This window comes from Equus asinus, chromosome 22 (genome assembly GCF_041296235.1).
Source record: "Equus asinus isolate D_3611 breed Donkey chromosome 22, EquAss-T2T_v2, whole genome shotgun sequence".
Classification (NCBI taxonomy): domain Eukaryota; kingdom Metazoa; phylum Chordata; class Mammalia; order Perissodactyla; family Equidae; genus Equus; species Equus asinus.
This window is the reverse complement of record NC_091811.1, coordinates 18,290,283-18,310,962: the sequence shown is the minus strand read 5'-3', so window position 1 is coordinate 18,310,962 and position 20,680 is coordinate 18,290,283. Positions and strand designations below refer to the sequence as shown.

At 53.2% G+C, this 20,680-nt stretch overlaps 2 protein-coding genes across 6 annotated transcripts; both read left to right on the top strand.

Moving 5' to 3' along the window:
* Positions 1 to 248: 248 nt before the first annotated feature.
* Positions 249 to 20,247, top strand: ACRBP (acrosin binding protein). Of its 5 annotated transcripts, XM_014866571.3 has the most exons (10): positions 249 to 617; positions 941 to 1,159; positions 1,346 to 1,440; positions 1,941 to 2,058; positions 2,688 to 3,156; positions 3,626 to 3,758; positions 5,776 to 5,955; positions 6,078 to 6,245; positions 7,366 to 7,449; positions 7,974 to 8,312. In XM_014866571.3, the coding sequence occupies exons 1-10, from the start codon at positions 359 to 361 to the stop codon at positions 8,094 to 8,096; spliced, it is 1,848 nt and encodes a 615-aa protein (XP_014722057.2). In that variant the 5' UTR covers positions 249 to 358; the 3' UTR covers positions 8,097 to 8,312. The 5 variants fall into 5 exon arrangements, with proteins under 5 accessions (XP_014722057.2, XP_070350357.1, XP_044612176.2 ...); XM_070494256.1 differs by lacking the exon at positions 6,078 to 6,245; XM_044756241.2 differs by lacking the exon at positions 7,974 to 8,312 and having other exon boundaries at positions 7,366 to 7,842.
* LPAR5 (lysophosphatidic acid receptor 5) lies at positions 18,013 to 20,247 on the top strand. The gene has a single exon (XM_044756243.2). It carries the CDS (start codon positions 18,013 to 18,015, stop codon positions 19,126 to 19,128), a length of 1,116 nt encoding a protein of 371 aa, XP_044612178.1. The 3' UTR covers positions 19,129 to 20,247.
* Positions 20,248 to 20,680: the final 433 nt, after the last annotated feature.

Here is a 20,680-nt window from a genome sequence, read left to right as displayed (position 1 = left end):
TCACCTCCCACTTGGAAACCACTTCCTTAGGCTAAGCCGTCCTTACACAAGCTCCTCACTCAACCCTGCCCCTGTTTCCCCCTTTGGCTCATTTCTTTCCTGGAAGCTTCCTTTCTAGTTCCTACCCAGGTAGGCCATGACTTGGTTTTGTAGTTCCATTTCTGCCTGCCCCAGAACCCTGCCTTTACTCAAATCGAGGCCTCACCACCTATCGGGCACATTGTTTCTCGAAGCCTGCGTTCCGTATCTGTAAAATAGGATAATGATAGGATCCACTTTATGGGATTACCTTGGAAGTAAAGTACGGTAATACCCATAAAGAACAACCCAGGGCCTACTCCCTCGAAGGTCCTGAGTCATGATATGCCATCATCATCCTCTGGAGCTGGAACGTGACACACCTGAGGCCCCATACAGAGCCGCGTCCGTTCCCGAGGCCCCGCCCCCCCCGGCCCTTTGTGACGTCCAGGCCGCGCCTTTACTCCCTGAGGCTCGCCCGCGCCCGCCGGTGCTCTCTGGCTTGGCGGTTAGAGGCCGTTTCGGTCCGGGAAACGCGGGCGGATCCCCCGGGGCCATGAGGAAGCCGGCCGCTGGCTTCCTAGTCTCGCTCCTGAAGGGTGAGAGGTCCCCGCCTACTCAGTCTTCCTGCCGGCCTCAGCCCTCCGACCCCCAGGAGCCCTTCCTTCCTTTACGGTTTCTGAACCGCTTTCTCATGATGGTCGCGTTGGGTTTGCTCCCGAGCTTCTGAGCTCCTCCCCGATCTCCCTCCGGGGTCAGACCTTGGCCCCTGCCCGTGGAATCCGCTTATCCTGCTTGGCACTGGCCAGACACCCCCTAGTTCCTAGTTTACACGGGGCCCCCCCTGCCAGTCTGGGTCTGCCCGGGCCCGGAGCAGGATTTGGATTTCGGTCCATCCATCCCTCTGTTCCCCGCCCCGCAGTGCTGCTCCTGCCTCTGGCACCTGCCCCAGCCCAGGATTCAATTTCGGCCTCCACTCCAGGCAGCCCTCTCTCTGCCACCGAATATGAACGCTTCTTCGCACTGCTGACCCCAACCTGGAAGGCAGAGACGACCTGCCGCCTCCGTGCCACCCACGGCTGCCGGAACCCCACCCTGGTCCAGCTGGACCAATATGAAAACCACGGCTTGGTGCCCGACGGTGAGGGCCCTACGGTGAGGGCCCACCTAGTGGGGCAGTCCTGTGCTCACTTGAGACAGAGGCGGGGTATGGCTGGCATCTTCCCTGAGCCCATACTCACCGCTCTCCAGACCCAAGGAGCCCACTGCCTTCTGGGAAGGAGTTCCCCCTTGGGAGTTCACCTTCTCCACCCCTGCCCTTTCTCAGGCGCTGTCTGCTCTGACCTCCCCTATGCCTCCTGGTTTGAGTCCTTCTGCCAGTTTACTCAGTATCGTTGCTCCAACCATGTCTACTATGCCAAGGTGAGGCCCAGGACAAAGGTTGGATCTGGTGTCCCAGGGCCAAGGGAGAGGTGGTGGCTGTGAGCAGTTGAGGAAGGGCTCCAGGAGGGCCATCCCTAGATCCTCCCTCCCTGCCCTTTTGCCAGTATTTGCCCAGATTATATATGAATACAGTCTCACCTGGGCATTCAGACTGTCAGAACAGTCCTGCCACTGCAAGAGAAGAGGGAAGAGGGATGGGAAGAGGCAAAGAGATAAGCCCTTCCGTTTCTTCTAACAGATCAATGATTTCATGCAAGTCAAATGCAAAAGAGTGAAGGCAGGGGTGTGGCCCAGACACGGAGTTCTGTCTTGCAGGGGAACTCTTTCTCAGGTCTAAAGGCTTCCACCAGGGACCATGTCCCTTCATCCCTGCCCAGGAACTGTGAGAGGAGACGTGCTGGAAAAGGGACTGAGGAATAAGCTGGAGTAGAAGTCCGTCCTCTGGGGAAGGCGTTCCCACTTTCCCTCTTTTCTTGCAGAGAGTCCGATGCTCCCAGCCAGTCTCAATTCTCTCACCTGACAGTCTCAAGGGGATTGACACTTCTCCTGAAATCCCGCCCACCACAATGACCTCCCCCATGTCATCCCACATCACAGGTGAGACCCTCCCAGCAAGCCTTCCACAAATTCCAGAGCCCAGGATTCAAGGCATCAGTGGTAGGGAAATGGGGAGAATGTTGAGCTGGGTGGGAGGTGGCAGCAGGCAGCTATTTACATAAGGGAGAGCCTGCTTTGTATGAATACAAGTTAGGCCTTTCCCGCCCCAACATCTTCTGACATTACTTACAATTCTGCCCTGAATCCATTTTTCTTAGCTCCCAAAGACAGTCCTGCCTTTGGAAGTCCTCTGGGACTTTTATAAGGTGAAGTCTTCACTCTGGAAAGGATTACTTAGTAGCTATTCAGAACACTTGGTGTTTCCTAAGTGAGAGGGACGAAAGGTGGTGTTTGAGGTGGCAGTTAGGGAAGAGGAGCACTTGTAGTGGAGGTGGAAAGGGGACACAGCCCACCACCACCGCAGTCGCCATGGTAATACTCTTTGTTTTGATATTTGTATTCTTTTCTGTGTTTTTTACTTGACTGTGTGAATAAGTGTGCTTTGGGCTGCTTTCCTCTGCCTCTGTGTTTCTGTGTGTGTCCCTCTGTGAACAAAGACACTCGGGGGCCAGAACCTGACTGACCATCCCTTTCCATTCTCTTTCCCTCCCTCCCAAACTGTGCTGCAGCCACAGAGCGCCCGGCCTTCCAGCCCTGGCCCGAGAGGCTTAACAACAATGTGGAGGAGCTGCTACAATCCTCCTTGTCCCTGGGAGGCCAGGAGCAGGGTCCTGACCGCAAGCAGGAGCAAAGGCAGGAGCACAAGCAGGAGCAAGGGCAGGAGTCCAAGCAGGAGGAAGGACAGGAGCAAGAAGAGCAAGAGGAGGAGCGGAAGGAGGAGAGAAAGCAGGAGGAAGGACAAGGGGCAGAGAAGGCACTGGAGGCCATGCCTCGGCTGCAGACAGACTCAGAGCCCAAGTTCCAGTCTGAATCTTTACCTTCCAGCCCTTTCTCCTTCACTCCTCGGGTGCGGGAAGTGGAGTCTACTCCTATAATGATGGAGAACATCCAGGAGCTCATTCGAACAGCCCAGGAAATGGATGCAATGAATGATATATATGAGGAGGACTCCATCTGGAAAAACCAAAGCCCTGGCGGGTACAAGAAGTTCCAGCTCCCCCGCTGGCCCTCCCCTTCCCCTGCCTTCTTTGGGAATGAGAAGCCCTCTTTCCCAGCTTCGGCCTCCAGACCCACTCAGACCCTTGGGCTTTAGGCTGCCTGCCTCGCCTGTTGTGTGGCCATCACTGGCTTAAGCACTGCCCTGACGCTTCTTCTCTGTGTGACGTAGTGGGATGAGCCCTGTGCCTAGAGCCACCAAGACTTGGGCTCTCCTCTTGTCTCTGGCCCTGATTAGCACTGCAACTATGCGGAAGTTACTTCCCCTTTCTGGACCTCAGTTCCTCATTTGTAAAAGGAGGACTTGGTTGTCAGGAGGCCTCTAAGGCCCCATCCAGCATGCCGAATATGTATGACCAAGACCGCATGCTAAGGGGAGGGGGAAAGTGGATGTGGCTTTCTGCCCCAGCCCTCTGGCCCATCCCCACCAGCCAGCGCTGTCTTCTTGCAGCCTCCTGCAGCTGCCACACGTGGAGGCCTTGCTTGTGCTGTGCTACTCGATTGTGGAGAACACCTGCATCATAACCCCCACGGCCAAGGCCTGGCAGCACATGGAGGAAGAGACCCTTGGTTTCGGGAAGTCGGTAGGTTCCCATGCTATTTAACAGATACATGCTCACTGGGCATCCTCTGGGTCTCAGAACTATACTAGGCTTTAGGAGTGGAGGATGGGCAGGAATACAGAAAGCATGAGGCATCATCGTTAGAGAGATTTCTCCAGGTGGGAATTCTTTCTGTGGAAGTACATCTCCAGCTTATTAAAGGAGGAAGGCTCAAGACCTGGTCTGGAATCCGTTCCCACCCGGAATTCCTTCTTGGGATCCCTAAGTTGTTAGGCTTGAGTCATCTCTTGATCTTCAATACTTGGCTTTGCCTTAAATGCAGCTCTTCTTTCCAGAGGGTTCAGAAACCCATTCCAGGGATCTGTAGAGAGATTCCAGTCTCAGCACCCAGCAAGTCTATTCCCAGGAAAATATCCTTGAAGTTTGCAAATAATACAAGTTAGCAAACGTTTGTTGAGAGCTAGTGTGCCATCCACTCAGCCATCTGCTCAACAAATATTGACTGGGCACCAACTCTGTACTAGGTATGTGAGATGTTAGCAATGAGTACAACAGATCCAGTCCTCTGTCCTCTTAGCGTCTAGTGGGAGGAACAGACAAGGAAACAGGCAGAACAGTGTGACGGGATGAACACTGTGATAGATAACAAAGTGCAGAGAGAGCAGATGGGAGCCCGACTGTTGTCCATGTTGGGAGGATCAGAGAATGCTTCTTAGGGGAACTGATGTTTCAAAACTGAGACCTGAAGATAAAAGAAGTTAACAAGGCAAAAGAAGGGGCTTAGGAGAAGGTTCCTGGTAGAAGGAATAGTATATGCAAAGGCTCTGAGGCAAGAAAAAGAAGAAATTTCATGGGGGACCAAGAATGAGCATACTGCTCCTGCCCCCTCCCCCCACTAGGGGATTCCGAGCATTACAAAGGGAGTGTGGAGATGTTGGAGAGAGGCTTTTTTTTTCATTGTAGGAAGTTCAGGAGTCACAGGGAGCTCACTGGATTTTAGGGCTTGGTTAAGGGAGCCCATTTTACCCGGAGAAGAGCAGCAGCACATGGAGTCAGAGATAGCAAGGGTCATGATGTGAACAATCCCAAATGGCAGTCTGAAGCGCTTGTATTTAATTTGATAGGAAAAGAATTCAACAATCTTTGGTCAGGGACGTGATCATGCCTGCTTTACGTGCTGTTGTAAGGAGGAGACCGGTAACTTAAGAGATTTTGTGCACTGTGACGTGCTGTACCCATGGATGAGGAAGGAGGATGATGGGATTAACTGGAGATGCTGCTGAGCAAGACCCTCCTGATGATGCTGAGGATGCTCAGTCAGGGCGGAGAGTCCAGCTGGGAGACCGGCAACTTCACACTAAAGAATGTCTTTCAAGAACTTGGAAGTTTTGAACCTAAGTGCTTGGGTATAGTATAGGTTTTGGGGTTAGAAGGACCTGGATCTGTGTCCCAGCTCCACTATCCATTAAACATGGGGTTTTGAGGAGGTTACTCAGCCTCACTGAGCCTCAGTTTCCTCATCAGTCAAATGGAGATATTATTAGTACCTGTGCTAGCATAGGGTTCTTGTCCAGACTATATGAGATATGGTGTTTATGGTCATGATGCCTAGCACTGTCAGCTCTTTGTAAATATTCACATTGTCATGAGCAGAGAGAGGGAAAGGGAGGGTTATGAGTTCTTTTCAGATAGTCTAAGGTGGGGTGATTGTAGGTCACCCGTTGGTACACATCTGTCAGGGACTTGGCAATGAGGATTTGGAGCTCCAGAAAGAGAAGAGAACTGGTGATAAAGATTTGGGTGTCACCTGCAGAGAGATGAAGATTACCTGGGAGTAGATGAATCATCCAGGAAGAGGGTAAAGAAATAGAGAACTGAGGCAAGGTCCTTGAGGAAGGAACCCTTGGGAGCGGGGCAGGGAGAAAAGCCAGAGAAGCTTTCAGAAGAGCCTTAATGCAAAGACGCTCTGCAGAGATGGCTCTGGAGGGCTGAGGCGCACCAGGCTCAGCCTCAACTCTCAACCACATTCCTGCCTCAGGTCTGTGACAGCCTTGGCCGGCGACACTTAGCTACCTGTCCCCTCTGTGACTTCTGCTCCCTGAAGCTGGAGCAATGCTTCTCAGAAGCCAACCTGCAGCGGCAGCGGTGTGACAACTCCCACAAAACACCCTTCATCAGCCCCTTGCTCGCATCCCAGAGCATGTCCATCGGTACCCAGGTACTTAGCCGGGCAGCTGGCCATGGGGAAGGCCCCAGGCTCCAGGCAGGAGCGGGCAGTGGGAAGGGAGGCCTGCAGGAGGGCAGGGCTGTGCGCCTCTCCCCATCCCCTGTGCCACACAGGTAGGGACCGCAAAATCAGGCCGCTTTCGTGGGCTGGCTTTGTACGGTGGGCTCGGCATGGACTTCTGGTGTGCCCGGCTAGCCACAAAGGGCTGTGAAGATAATCGAGTCTCCGGCTGGCTCCAGACGGAGTTCCTTAGCTTCCAGGATGGGGATTTCCCCACCAAGGTCAGAGCCTTTCCCCAAGCTCAGCTCCGCCCCACTCACCCCACTTCCTTTTGGTTACTTGCTCTGGGTAGCCCTGGGATGTGGAAGGGGGCTTGGACCCCTGGCTTCTGAGAACTAGTCCTCACTGGGCCTCCTGCCTCCCTCCAATAGGCACTCTCGCAATAGAGCAGGAGTGTGCTTGGCAAAGGAGTAGGAAGCCAGAGGGGTGGGAGAGCGCAAGACTGGGAGGCAGGAGCCAGAGCTTCTGGTCCCAGCTCTGCCAGCTCCCTGCTGAGGGGCTTTGGTCAAGCCCCCTCCCACTCTGGGCCAAGGTTATACTCATCTCTACAACACAGGACTAGGTGGTACCTGAGGGGCTGCCCACCTGTGGCCCAGTACTTCCCAGCCTCCATCTGATGGGCTCCTTCCCTGCCTCTGCCCGTGCTTGCCTTGCCCAGTGGAATCCACTTTGCTCCCTCTCCCCAGAGTGACCTCCCCTGTGGAACTGCCTGTTGTAGCTGAGAGCCATGCCCTCCCTCCTGGGGCTTAGCAGGAATAATCAAAGCAAGGAAAAGGAGGGGCAGCTTCAGAAAGGGCTGGTAGCTGAGCTGAGGCCCCTGCCCAGCCATTATCCCTGGGCCCTAGATCTGGAAGGGGTCTCAGATCTCATCTCAGTCACTCCCCTAGATTTGTAGATGGAGGCAAGGTCCAGAGGGAAGTGATTCACCCAAGGTCACACATTAGAGATTCTCCTACCCTCTCCTTCACTTACCCATCCCCAGAAGGCTTCCTGAGATTGGACCACTAATTGGGCCCCCTTCCAATGTTCTGGCTCCTTAGTGTCCCCCTTCCCAGGTCCCCAATCCTCATCTACTTTCCCAGCAAGCTGACCAGCAGGGCAGCCACTCCTCATTCTCCAGCTACTAGCTTCTTCCCAGCAACTGAACTGTGACTGAGGGCACAGGAAAGGTGAGGGGACAAAGGCCTCTTCCTCAGAGAGGAGACCCCACATGTGGAAGGTCTGGTTCTCAAGGGCCACACCCCGCCCCTGCTTCTGCCACTACGGGCACTCTCTGGAGGGCTGGTGTCCTGTAAGGCTTCTGAGACCTCCCCATCTCCCTATCTCTGGTTCCTGGCTTAGATTTGTGACACAGACTATGTGCAGTACCCAAACTATTGTGCCTTCAAAAGCCATCAGTGTCTGATGAGAAACCGGCATCAGAAGGTGAGCCCCTCACCCCGCCCCTTCCTCCTCCACCAGCCCCTCAATCAGTCACCACAGGCGGGTCTGTTCCAAGCCCGCCAGCCCCTAGCCCAGAGCTCTCTCCTCCACTCCTCTGGGCTTGGAGTAAGCAAGGCCCTCCCAGGCCGGAGGGGCCGGAGGGGTCAGGAAGGGATGTTGCGGATAAGAGGTGAGGGCTCTGAGGCACCACAGGAAGACCCCTCCCCCCAAGCTGGGTCTGGAATTGGCTATTGAGGTCTCAGTCTGCTCAGCTCTTTCTCACCAAGTCTGGAACAAGTCACTTCCTCCTCCAGCCTCAGCCTCCTCATTGCTGAAAGGAGGGGGTTGGGCTACTTGGTGTCTCTTGCAGCTTTAAAAACCAGCATCTGCCTTCCTTCTCCCCTCTACTGCCCTGTGCCGGTGCCCACCTGCCTCTGATTCTTGTGGGACTTCTGACACCTCCCTGCCTCCATACCTCTGGCTCCTGACTCTGTGACACAAGCTGTGTGTATCCAATCCCTGTCTAGGTGTCCCGCATGCGCTGTCTGCAGAATGAGACTTACAATATCTTGAGTCAGGCCAAGAGTGAGGACCTTGTGCTTCAATGGAGCCAGGAGTTTAGCACCTTGACTCTAGGCCAAGCCGGATGAGCTGGGGTCTGTCCTGTCCCCACCCCAGCCCAACCTTTCCACATTTGCCATCACCTTTAGACCCCATCTGTTGCTTTGCTTCCAGGCTGCCCCTTATGAGTCTCTTACCTGGCCCCTACTCATGTTTTCCTTGGGTTGGGGCAGCAGTCCCAGAGAGATCCATGAGGGGAACTCCACCCACCTTGAAGGATGTCCTTACATAAAGTGTTTATTTTCAACCTGTGTGGCCTATTTTAGTTACGATCTTATCCTCAGCACTGCCACCCTACCCTATGGGAATCGACACCCCCTTCTCCCCTCCCCCAGGTTTATGGATCCATCTGCAGGTGAGAGAACCTGATGGGAATGGTACTCAGGGGAGCAGCTATTTGCCGGGAGAAGACGCCCTAAGAAGCAGGGAGTTGGATTGAAGAAGGCCATGGCTGGGGTCTTAGGGATCCTGTGGGCTGTGAGAGCGTGTATGTCTTCATTCCTGAAGCCCTGGGCCCCATGACCTCAGATGTGAGTGCAGGATTGTCCCTCTGGAGGATAAAGGCCAGAGCCTGACTGAGATCATGTCCACGGGGACCAACCCCAGGGAAATAGGGCAGAACTTGTACTTTATCAGGAGGGAGGAAACAACTGGAGCTCAGGAAACCCCTGATTTGACCTCAAGCAATGGGCCAGATGACCTGAATGTTGATGTGGTTGCATCTTGACAGCCTACATTGAGGTGTGACTCCAGCAGTGGCTTTTAATAATTTGGGATCTCCCAAAGTGTGTTCTGGAGACACGTGTGTTGGGAAACTGTACAATCTCTCCCTCTTCTATAGGTTCACAGCGATTAACGGCATTAAAAGAAAAATTTGTTTATCATGGAAAAGTTAAAATATGCACAAATATAGAAAGTCTAATGCACCTCATGCACCCTTAACCCAGCTTCCCTTATCAACGTGTGATCAGTCTTTCCATGGCATGTTAAAGGCTCTGAGAACCCCTGTAATAGAGAAACCTGTTTAACCTGGTATTTCCCAAACTCATTTGACCACAATATCCTTTTTCACCTACCACTAAAAAATCTTGAAGTTGTTTTTGTGTATTGAGCATGGACAATATGCCCAGCCCTGTTGATACAGAAGACGAGGGGTTCAGCCCCAGGATAGGGAGACAAGCGGCTCTCCCCTGACCCCACCTCACTCCACCCCCAGCTCACTGCCCAGGGGAAATAGAGGCAAGGAGGAGCCGACCAGCTTGGGAACCCCTGTGATGGAGGAGCTGAATGCACTCTGCCATGAGAGAGGGCCCAGCAGACACTGGCACGCAGAGGGGCCCTGGGCAGGATGAGGTATAAGCCATAATGGCAAGAGCGAAACCATCTACCGGAACCCATAAGAAAGAGATACCCAGGGGAGACTAGGGGGTTAGTCATCTGGCGGTGGTGGGTGGGTGTGCCAGGTAGGCTTCCTGGAAACTGTGGGGAGTGCGTGAGTGACAGGTGGGGGCAGTCGTTAGTCGGCAAGAGTTGGGGCTTGGATTAAGTGCCATTATCTGCTGGGGTTTCTTCTCTGGCCAGTCCGTGAAGGCTTCTGAGGGCACTGCTTCCTCCTCTCTCTCTCCCTGCCCACTACGGGGTTGGGTGAGTGCAAGGAACTGGGATTTGCTGAGATCTGCCGAGGTGGGTGTGTCCCCACCCGCCCCAGGAGCAGGTCCTACCAGCCCAGCCCAGCCCAGAGCAGGCAGCGGAAGCGGCTGGGCAGCGGCAGAGCGACAGGGAGCACAGGTATGGGGGCTCAGCAGTGGGGTTGAACCTCACAAGGGCCGGCACCCCTTCTTTAGAAATGGGGAAGGTGGGTGGGGATGGAGATGAGGGTGAGCCCTGGGCCCTAAAAGACCTTTAGGAATAGAGTAAAAAGCTAAAGGGGGCTGCCTCGGACGGATGGACCTTCTCCAACAGAGGGCACAGCCTGCAGTGCCCCTGGAAGCTTGAAGCCCCCACACTGGGGCATCGCGGGGATGCTGGGCTCCCCTCTTAACGCTTTAGGCCCCTGTCATGCTGAACCTGGGTTTCCCAAGGCCACTGAGGCCCTCCAGGGACAGTTCCCAACCTTTTCCCTCTCTCAGTTAAAACTTGAACCCCCACACCCACTCACCCCCAAGGGCCAGGCCCTCTGCTCGAGGACAGTGAATCTGATTACACTCCACGAACGGGGTCCACTGGCACAGATGTGTTCCCATTGTTGTCCCTTCGCAGCTAACCAGCGTGTTTTCGTGGGGTCTTTGAGACCCACTGCCTTAACCCAGTGTGATCATCCATAGAAGAGGATTAGATGAGATGGTCTCGAATGTCCCTACGGGTCTGATAGAATGTGGCTCAGGAGTGGCATGAAAGGGATGACATTTCAGATATTGAGCACAGGTTGGAGAAATATTTGAGGGTGGGCAAGGCCTCATGATACCATTCCATCACACCCACAAGGTCAGCTGCCTACCTATTACCCATATTTATGGGGGCCTCCCACCAGGTTGTATCTCCAGCTTCTTTTAGGGTGAGCTAAAATCGTAGCCCTAAGGGCAGATGGAGGCAAGGATGGAGAGGGAAGGAGAAACTTTCTCATTCCTGAAAAGTCTCACTTCCTGGCCACAGAGACATGAAAGCCCGGCTCTGTCTGCTGCCGTCAGCTGTCCCCACCTGTCACCCCCACACATAGCCCAGCAACACGGAGACCTTGTATGGCCAAACCCACAGTGAGGGAGACGGCCAAAAGGATGAGAGCTGAAGGCAACGGGGCAAAGAAAGTCCTGCCTGAGTTTAGAGCAAAGCCAAGGAGGCCAAAAGGCTCCAGGAGATTTCTCTGAGGCAGCGGGACCCAGCCAGGCCCCAAAGCAGGGGCAAAGAATGTCCTGCCTGAGTTTAGAGCAAAGCCAAGGAGGCCAAAAGGCTCCAGGAGATTTCTCTGAGGCAGCGGGACCCAGCCAGGCCCCAAAGCAGGGGCAAAGAATGTCCTGCCTGAGTTTAGAGCAAAGCCAAGGAGGCCAAAAGGCTCCAGGAGATTTCTCTGAGGCAGCGGGACCCAGCCAGGCCCCAAAGCAGGGGCAAGATGCACACAGACCACTGAGAGCACATGGCTGTGCAGGCTCATCCTGTCTGAGTGACTTCTCTTGATTGGGACATTATTTCCTCTTTTCTAGCTCTTGAAAACAGGGTGGAGGGAGATGTGCAGGTGGCGAGGTAACATCATACATCGAGGAGACTATTGAGCTGTAGGCTGCCTTTGCTTTCTGCCTTTTCCCAGAAAAGTGTTGAGAGACAGAAGGTCAGAATACCCAGGGAGGGAGAAGACATGGTTGAGGATGATGTTGGAAAGGCAGAAAGAGACAGGCTCAGGTGGGGAAGGCAGGGGAGAGGCTGGAGGGGGAATTTTGGCTGGAGAAAGCAGAGCAGGGCTGGACCAGGGAGGAGGGGGGATGGAAATAAGACACGACACCCCGGGGCCTGGCCAGAGAGGCTCCTCTCCTTGAGAAGAACGTGGTCCCTGGGGCAGGAGGAGGCCGCCCCCTCAGCCTGGTCACCTCATGCTACCTCCACCCCACAGACCCCCCAGACCCAGGACAAGCTGGTGAGCAGGATTCATCGGTGTCCCCAAAGTTGCTCTTGGACAGAGCTGTTCACAAAGCCTTTAAACTGTGTTGAGCTTCTGGCAGCTCAGCAGTTTGCATTCATTTGGGGAGTCTGAGTATACGGATGTTGAGAGGTCTTTGTAAGTCAGCCTGCCTGTGGCTGAGGCTGCATCCTCCCCAGGTTGCCTGAGCGCAGCGCGGAGGAAGTGGGCTTTGGGTGAAGCGCCCTAGGAGGTGGGATGCTGACGGGCCTGCCTCCAGCTGTGGCCTCCAGAATCTAAAATGAGGTTGGGGCTATTGTAGAGCCCATCTTCTTGGGCAAGGAGGATGAAGAGATGTCAGATTCCTTCTTCTCAAAATTCTGAATGGTGTGAATTGCTAAAAAGAGGGGGTGCTGAAAGAGCAAGGAATTTGGTGAATGTGCTGGATGGTGGGGGAAGCACCTGGAGAGGATGGGAGACAGGAGGAAGCTGGACAAAGCGCAGGCATTCTTTTCCCCTCCCTGCCCCCATCATTGTCCCTAATCGCCTGTTCCTTTCTCTTCAGCTCCCCTCTGCGTTGTTGGTCAGACGCCAGAAGGGTAGAAGCCACGGGCAGTTTGTGTGGAGGAGAGCAGGGGAATGATCGTGATCCAGCCTCCTGCCCACTGTTACTGTCTCGTTCTCACTTCCTGCCTGTGGCAGAAAATAGCCCTGCCCCTCTGGCTTATCTCAGCAAAGAGCAGTGCCCAGCCCAGCTCAGAGGGCAATGGGACATGTCTTAGAGGCCCTGAGGACGTAAAGAACCTGGGCCCGGGATGTGCACGTGGGCAGCTGAGGTTGGAAACACGGGGGAGGAGGATGGCTGCATGTGCTCTGGTGTGTGAGTGGTGTGGAGGGCTGTGACGTGGAATGGGCAGTCCCCGGTGCCTCCATGTGTAGATGCCTTCCTTGCCCCTCAGTGCCTTGGAGCTGGGATCTGTTTATGCACATCTGCATGTGTGTGTGCTCCGAAAGCTGCCTGACTCTATGTGTGTCTGTGTGAGGATATTGTCCCTCAGGTAGGGGCTGTGCCTGCTTCTCTTCCTCCTCTGGCCCAGTTGTCCGTGCCTCTGTGCATGCACATATTTGAGTGTTACAGGGAGTGTATTTACATTCATTTGCATATTGCTAGGGATCTTGTGTGCACATCCCTTAGTGTACATATGCCTGTGTGTCCTTGCACGTGTGTATAATGGTATACTTATGTTACCACGTCAGTATGTGTCGATGGTACTGGGCTGATGTGGGCCTCCGTGTCTCTCCTTCTCCATGGTGGAATGAAACCCCAGTGTCTGTTCTTTTTTGGGGCAGCTGCTGTGTTTTTGGCTTCCCATATTTTCCCCACAACCTGACCTCTTTCTCAAGACAGGACTGGGGAGAGGGCCTGGCTGCCCCTCCCCCACATCTAGAGCCCTCCTTCCATTTCCTGTTTGCCTCCTTTTTGGCAGTTTTTCCCATCTTTGCCATCTGGCCTGGCGCTGTGCCCATTCAGCTCCACTGACAGGAGCCCCAGGGAAGCAGGCGGATGGGGTGGGGACCAGGGCAGGGGCCTGGCAGCTCTCCACACTCAGCTTGGGCCATTCTGTGCAAGTCTGTCAGAAAGGGGTGACTTTTTGACAAATAGGCTCCACTATAAAGAAATGCCAGGACGTCTCCCTTTTGGAACAGAGTAAGGAGAGCATCGTCATTTGCTTTACGGGAGGATTCCTAACTTTAAGTAGCAGCTCACCTAATGCATTTTGGTCTGTTTAACATTGTAACTTTGTTGACAGGAAGACTTGGGATTCTTGGAAGATAATTATTCATTCACTCATTCAGTGTGTAGTATGTGCCTCCCAGTTGTGGGGAGCTGTTGATTCTCCAAGTAATGCTTAAGAATGATAAAGTGTTATTGTAATTATAGTGTAAACTGTTGTTGAAATTTTTTTTTTTGGAGGAAGATTAGCCCTGAGCTAACATCTGCTGCCAATCCTCCTCTTATTTTGCTGAGGAAGACTGGTCCTGAGCTAGCATCCGTGCCCATCTTCCTCCAGCATGGTGTGCTGTGTCCACATCCGGGATCCGAACCAGTGAACCCCGGGCTCCCAGAGCGGAACATGCGAACTTAACTGCTGCGCCACCGGGCTGGCCCTGTTGTTGAAATTTCAATGCAAGCTGCTTCCAAACAGACCTTTTAAGGGCCGTGGTCCTTTCCCAAGTGAGTTATTCATGTGGACAAGAGAGTCAGGAGTGTGATAAGCAGCAGTTAGTTGACTGGACTGAGAGAGAGATGATAACGGGATTACAGAATGGGTGGGCAGGGGCAGGGGCAGCCGGTGAGTATCCCAGGGGTCTGCTAAGTAGAGAGAGAGGTGCGAGTGAGCTTGGGAAGAAAAGCAGTGGGAGATGTGGTCCCCAGCCCAGACCTTACCATCTAGTTGGGGAAATGGAACAAATACACACAACATGAGGAGTTCAAAGCAGCAAACTAAGAGCTGAAGTAGGTAAGGGGAGATCAGAAGGAGGGGTATATTGTGTGTGTGTGACAGAGAGAGGGTTACCAGTGTTGGAAGTGGGACAAAGAAGGAAGTGGGTTATTAAAAAGTATGTGTTTCAATTGGACAAATGAGGAAGTCAAACAATGTATCTGTGGGCACAGATTTCATATAGGCGGCTGTAAAAGGGCAAGTGCCCGGGCGGCCGCCATCCTCACATCCAGCCGTCCACTCCTGTCGGAGGCAGCCCGGGACAGCTTGGACTTTGGAGCCAGGCGGTCCTGGGTTTGAATCCTGACTTTGCTCCTCACTGACTGAGCTCTCGAGCTTCTGTTTCCTTTCCTGTAAAAATGAAGATAAACGCCGACCTCGAAGGGCTGTTGGAAGGATTAGAGATGGTGCATATGAAATACCTGGGACGTGGTGAATGATCAGTAAATGATAGCTGTGATTTTTCACTCATTTATTGAGGTAGCTGTTGGGGATACAGAGACGAATAAGTCACCGTCCACAGCCCCTCCCTCAAGGAGCTCACAGTTTAGTGGGAGAGGCAGACTTAAGAACAGCCAATTACCGTGCAGGTGGGAGCAGCTCTGACAAACCTGCACAGCAAGTGGAAGTGCCAGTGGGGAGAGTACATCTGCCTTGCAGGGACGAGGGAGGGAGGGAGTCAGGAGAGGCCTCGCTGAGCTCTAAGGGATGACTGAGTGGGCCAGGCGGAAAGTGGGAGGAAGGGCTCTCCAGGTTGAAGAAACAGCATGGGCAAAGATAGAGTCTTGAAAACATAAGGTATGTGCAAAATTATTATTAGTTTGGTGTGACTGGAGCAAAGGAGCACGGGAGGTGAGGTGTGTGCCAGGAAGACATCATGGTTTTATTTGCTTTTCAGCATGTTTAAGGCTTTTTTTTTTTTGGTGAGGAAGATTGGCCCTGAGCTAACATCTGTTGCCAGTCTTCCTCTACTTTGTACATGGGACGCCACCACAGCATGGCTTGATGAGTGGTGTGTAGGTCCGTGCCTGGGGTCTGAACCTGCAAACCCTGGGCCACCAAAGCGGAGCACATGAACTTAACCACTATGCCACCGGCTGGCCCCATGTTTAAACATCTTTTATTATTATTTTCATTGTTGACAATGGTATTTTGCAGAGAAAGTGTTTATTTCCTTTAACTGTTCTACTATACCTCTTACACGTCTTAAATTGCTGGTAGTTGTGGTTGCAGGGAGAACAAATGATCCAAAAACCCACAAGAAAACTTGTTATAGTCCGAGTTATCTAGGTTCCAGGTAAGAATTTAAGCAGCTCCTTTTGAAAGGAGTAAGTCCAGTATGTTGGGATAACGGCTGAGTGTCTCCAGACAACTTCTCTCCCTAAGATGGCATGTGGACACCCGTGTTCATAGCATTATTCACAATAGCCAGAAGGTGGAAAAACCCAAGTAACCATCAACAGATGAATGGATAAACAAAATGTGATATATATGTATATGTATATACACCATGGGATATATTGTTTAGCCTTAAAAAAGAATGCAGTTCTGTTTTTTTTTTTCCTGAGGAAGATTAGCCCTGAGCTAACATCTGCCAATCCTCCTCTATTTTGTTGAGGAAAACTGGCCCTGAGTTCACATCCGTGCCCATCTTCCTCTATTTTATATGTGGGACGCCTACCACAGCATGGCTTGCCAATCGGTGCCTTGTCTGCACCTGAGATTTCAACCGGCGAACTCCAGGCCACTGAAGCGGAATGTGCTCACTTAACCACTGAGCCCCTGGGCCGGCCTCAAGAATGCAGTTCTGATACATGCTACGACATGGATGGACCTTGAAAACTTTATGCCAAGTGAAATAAGCCAGACACAAAAGGACAGATGTTATATGATTCCACTGCTATGAGGTATTTAGAACAGGCAAATTCATAGAGATAGAAAGTAGGACAGAGTTTACCAGGGGATGGAAGGAGCGGGGAGGGGAATAGGCAGTTATTGTTTAATGGGTATAGAGTTGTTGTTTGAGATGTTGAAAAAGTTCTGGAAATAGTGGTGATGGTTACACAACATTGTGAATGTACTTAATGTCACTGAATTGTACACTTACAGATGGTTAAGGGGCTGACCCAGTGGTGCAGCGGTTAGTTCGCACATTGCACTCTGGCGGCCCAGGGTTCACAGGTTTGGATCCCGGGTGTGGACATGGCACCGCTTGGCAAGTCATGCTGTGGCAGGTGTCCCACATAGAAAGTAGAGGAAGATGGGCATGGATATTAGCTCAGGGCTAGTCTTCCTCAGCAAAAAGAGGAGGATTGGCAGCAGATGTTAGCTCAGGGCTAATCTTCCTCAAAAAAAAAAAAAAAAGATAGTTAAAATGGTAAGTTTTAAGTTATGTCTGTTTTACCACACACACAAAATAAATGTCATCTGGGGCTTGCCATGGAGAGGTAGCTTCTGTGACCTTATAGCATTAAGGAAGGGGGGAAGCTGAGACCCTGTCCTGTCCTCTGGCTCCTCTACCTCTTGGCCATATCTTTTCTCTGTCAGCTTTTGCCTGAGGACTGCAGCTGCTGTGGTCTGCTCTCTCCAGCAGCGTTCTCAGCGGGGGTACTTCCTCGCCACACTGCCCCGCTCTCTGGGCTTAGAGCTCCCCTTGAGCCCTCACTGCCAAACCACCGTCTCCCCCCATCACAGCACCCCATCTGAGAAGCTCCCCAATCAGACCCTCCAGGGCAGCATCTGAGGAAGCTCAACCCACAGGGCCTTCCCCTGCCTGGCAGGACTATGCTGGTGTGCGATCAGCCTGGGAGACCCCCCATTATATTATTATCCCCACTTTACAGACGAAGAAACTGAGAGAGAGGTCAGACAATCAGGCTGAGCCCGGGTTGCTCTGGCCACAAACCCAGCCCACAAAGGAGCATTGGTGGATGTGATGAGTGAGGCTGGGAGTTTGCACTGTACACGGGAGCTTGAACTTTATTCTGTAGATAACGGGGAGCCAGCAGGACACCTGTTCCGGGGGAGGTGCTCCGTGGCGCTGCTCCCCGCCTGACATGGTACCTGTTTATTTGCACTTCACTATGTCTCCCTTCGGTGGAATGCACAGTAGGTAGGGGCAAGGCTTCTGTTGTGTTCACTGCTGTGAACATTCCTGGAACCTTCTAAAGGCTCAGGAAGCATTGGTAGAAGAAAGAAAGGAAGGACGGGAGAGGTATTATTAGATAACAGCAACCTAAGCACTTTTGCATACATCATCTCGTTTAATCTAACAACCTCATGAAGGAAGGACCCCTTCTCCTTTTTTCCTCTGGGCTTATCTCTGTGCAGGTAAGGAAAATGAGGTTCAGAGAGATTAAATCACTCTTCCGAGGGCAAAAGCTAGGCAAGTTGACAAAGCCAGAATTTAAACCCAGGCAGCCTGCCTCCAGAGCCTGGGCATTTAACACTGTGCTATACAGCCCTGCTGCAGAAAGCTATTCTGGCCGCAGGGAAGATGAGGAAAAGATGTGAGGCTGAAAAAAGACTCCAGAGGCCAGCCAATTTAGCTAGATAAACACTTGTGTCCTTGGCCCTGTCCTTGCATAATCTTGACTTTTGGTACGTCTTTGTATTCCAGGTCTCCACTGCTGATGAAGTTGTGACCAAAGGCATCCACCCCCTGGCAGCCATCTGGGGCTGCAGCCATAGCCCACATTCCCATGCTCTGCCTCTGCTTGCTCTGGGACTGGCTCTGTGCAGCCTCCAGGCCCCACCCTGGTGATGAACATGATGCTGGGACCCTAGTGTGCCCCATGATGCCCCCAGCCTAGCTCCTCCTCACACTTTGGCAGGATGTTGGCCAACTCATTGGCCAACATTTCTACCAATGACTCTGTTACCCTGTGCCCTGACCACCGGCCCACCCACCGCCTGCACATGGTGGGCTACAGCCTGGTGCTGGCCGCAGGGCTCCCCCTCAATGCGCTGGCCCTCTGGGTCTTCCTGCGCGCGCTGCGCGTGCATTCCGTGGTAAGCGTGTACATGTGCAACCTGGCAGCCAGTGACCTGCTTTTCACCCTCTCGCTGCCCGTGCGCCTCTCCTACTACGCGCTGCACTACTGGCCCTCCTCGGACTTCCTGTGCCAGACAGCGGGCGCCATCTTCCAGATAAACATGTACGGCAGCTGCATCTTCCTGACACTCATCAACGTGGACCGCTATGTCGCCATCGTGCACCCGCTGCGGCTGCGCCACCTGCGGCGGCCCCGCGTGGCACGGCTGTTATGCCTCGGCGTGTGGGCGCTCATCCTGGTGTTCGCCGTGCCCATCATCCTCGTGCACAGGCCCTCGACCTGCAGCTACCGTGGCCGCCCGGTGCGCCTGTGCTTCGAGAGCTTCAGCGACGAGCTGTGGAAGAGCAGGCTGCTGCCGCTCGTGCTGCTGGCGGAGGCGCTGGGCTTCCTGCTGCCCCTAGTGGCGGTGGTCTACTCGTCGGGCCGGGTCTTCTGGACCCTGGCGCGGTTCGACGCCACGCAGAGCCATCGGCGGCGGAAGACCGTGCGCCTCCTGCTGGCTAACCTCGTCATCTTCCTGCTGTGCTTCGTGCCCTACAACGCCACGCTGGCAGTCTACGGGCTGCTGCGGAGCAACCTGGTGGTGGCGAGCACCGCGGCCCGCGATCAGGTGCGCTCGGTGCTGATGGTGATGGTGCTGTTGGCCAGCGCCAACTGCGTGTTGGACCCGCTGGTGTACTACTTCAGCGCCGACGGTTTCCGCAACACCCTGCGCGGCCTGGGCACTCCGCTCAGGGCCAGGACCTTGGCCACCAACGGTGCTCAGGGGACACTCGCTGAACGGCCCACTGAGACCATCCGCACCACTGGGCCGCTCACCGCCAGCCAGGAGCTGCTCAGGCCCTTCAACCCCGGGAGGCCCTTTACCCAGCGCCCGGAAGATTCGGCCCTCTGAACGCACTGATCCTGCTATGGCGCAGTCACCTGCCATCCCTACCCGATCGCACCTCTCACATGCAGACTTTCAGCGTGTGCACGTGAGGGAGGTGGATTGGGCATTTGGACTTCTGGGTGGCAGCTACAGCTCATAAATGCAGAAGAGAACAGCGTGTGGGAGCAAGGGGCACAGGGAAGGAAGGGTGCTGGTGGAAATGTCTTCTTTAAATTGGTGGTGATAGTGACCATGGGGAGGATCCCGTCCCAGTAGGTAGGAGGTGATGCTGTGAGCCTGCCTACGCAGAGGCAGAAGACTGGATGAAATGCCCTTGAGGGGTCGTGAAGCACTACTGAGAGCTGGTAGATGGAGCAGAAAATGTGTAATCTGGATTTAGGTGGACCACAGCGGACTTATCGCCATGGATGCCGCCCACTTGCATTCCCGCTTGGGCTTCCCCTGCCCAGTATTAAGGCGTAATACAAGAGTGTATTGGATATGGACAGAATTTGTTTCCTTCTTGTTTAGTGACTTGTAACAATTTAGACCTGACACCCAGCATGGAGTGGTTGGGGGCTGGGCAAAACTGAGTTACAGGGTTTTTCCTTCCAGAGATTGTGGTCCCTGTTCTTTCTGGGTGGTCCCTTCTCCTTCCACCCCACCCCCTTTTTGAGACCTCCATTCTAGGTCCTAAATTCTCTGTGTCTGCTGCTTCATCTAGAATAAGGGGAAAATTCTTTGTACTAAAGTAGCAGTTCTCAAGCTTTTTGATCTCAGACCATTTTACACTCTTAAAAATTGAGGATTCCAGGGGCCAGCCTGGTGGCGCTGAAGTTAAGTTCGCAAGTTCCGCTTTGGCGGCCCGGGGTTCACCGGTTCAGATCCGAGGTGCGGACATGGCACCACTTGTCTAGGCCATGCTGTGGTAGGCGTCCCACATATAAAGTAGAAGAAGATGGGCATGGATGTTAGCTCAGGGCCAGTCTTCCTCAGCGAAAAGAGGAGGATTGGCAGCAGATGTTAGCTCAGGGCTAATCTTCCTCAAAAAAAAAAAAAAAAAAATTGAGGAGTCCAGAGAGCTTTTGCTTATAAATTGTTCTTTTGGTACTTACCATATTAGAAATTAAAACTAACAAGTTTTTAAAACAAATACACATTCCATTAGCTGCAAGAGCAAAAATGTCATCACATTTCATGAGGCTTCTGAAAACTCTACAGTGTACTTGTGAGAGAATGACAGTGAAAAGGACAAACGACATCTTAGTAGTAGTAGTAGTATGAAAATAGTTTTGACCTCGCGGGCTTCCTTAAAGAGTCGGTCCCCAGATCACACATTGAGAGCTGTACCTATACCATGTGTAACTTCTTCCCAGGGCATTATATACACTGTTCTTTATTACTGTAGGACCAGGACAGTGCTCAACAGTCAACTGCTAATTGTTCTTAAGGCTTGGGGTTTCCTGGGGGGGCTGGCAGGCGCTGCACACCCAATGGCACACTACCTTGGGCTTCCTGGAGCAGCAGCCCTGAGGTGGGGGTGGAACAGGAGGAAGGGGTGGGGCTTCTCTGGGGA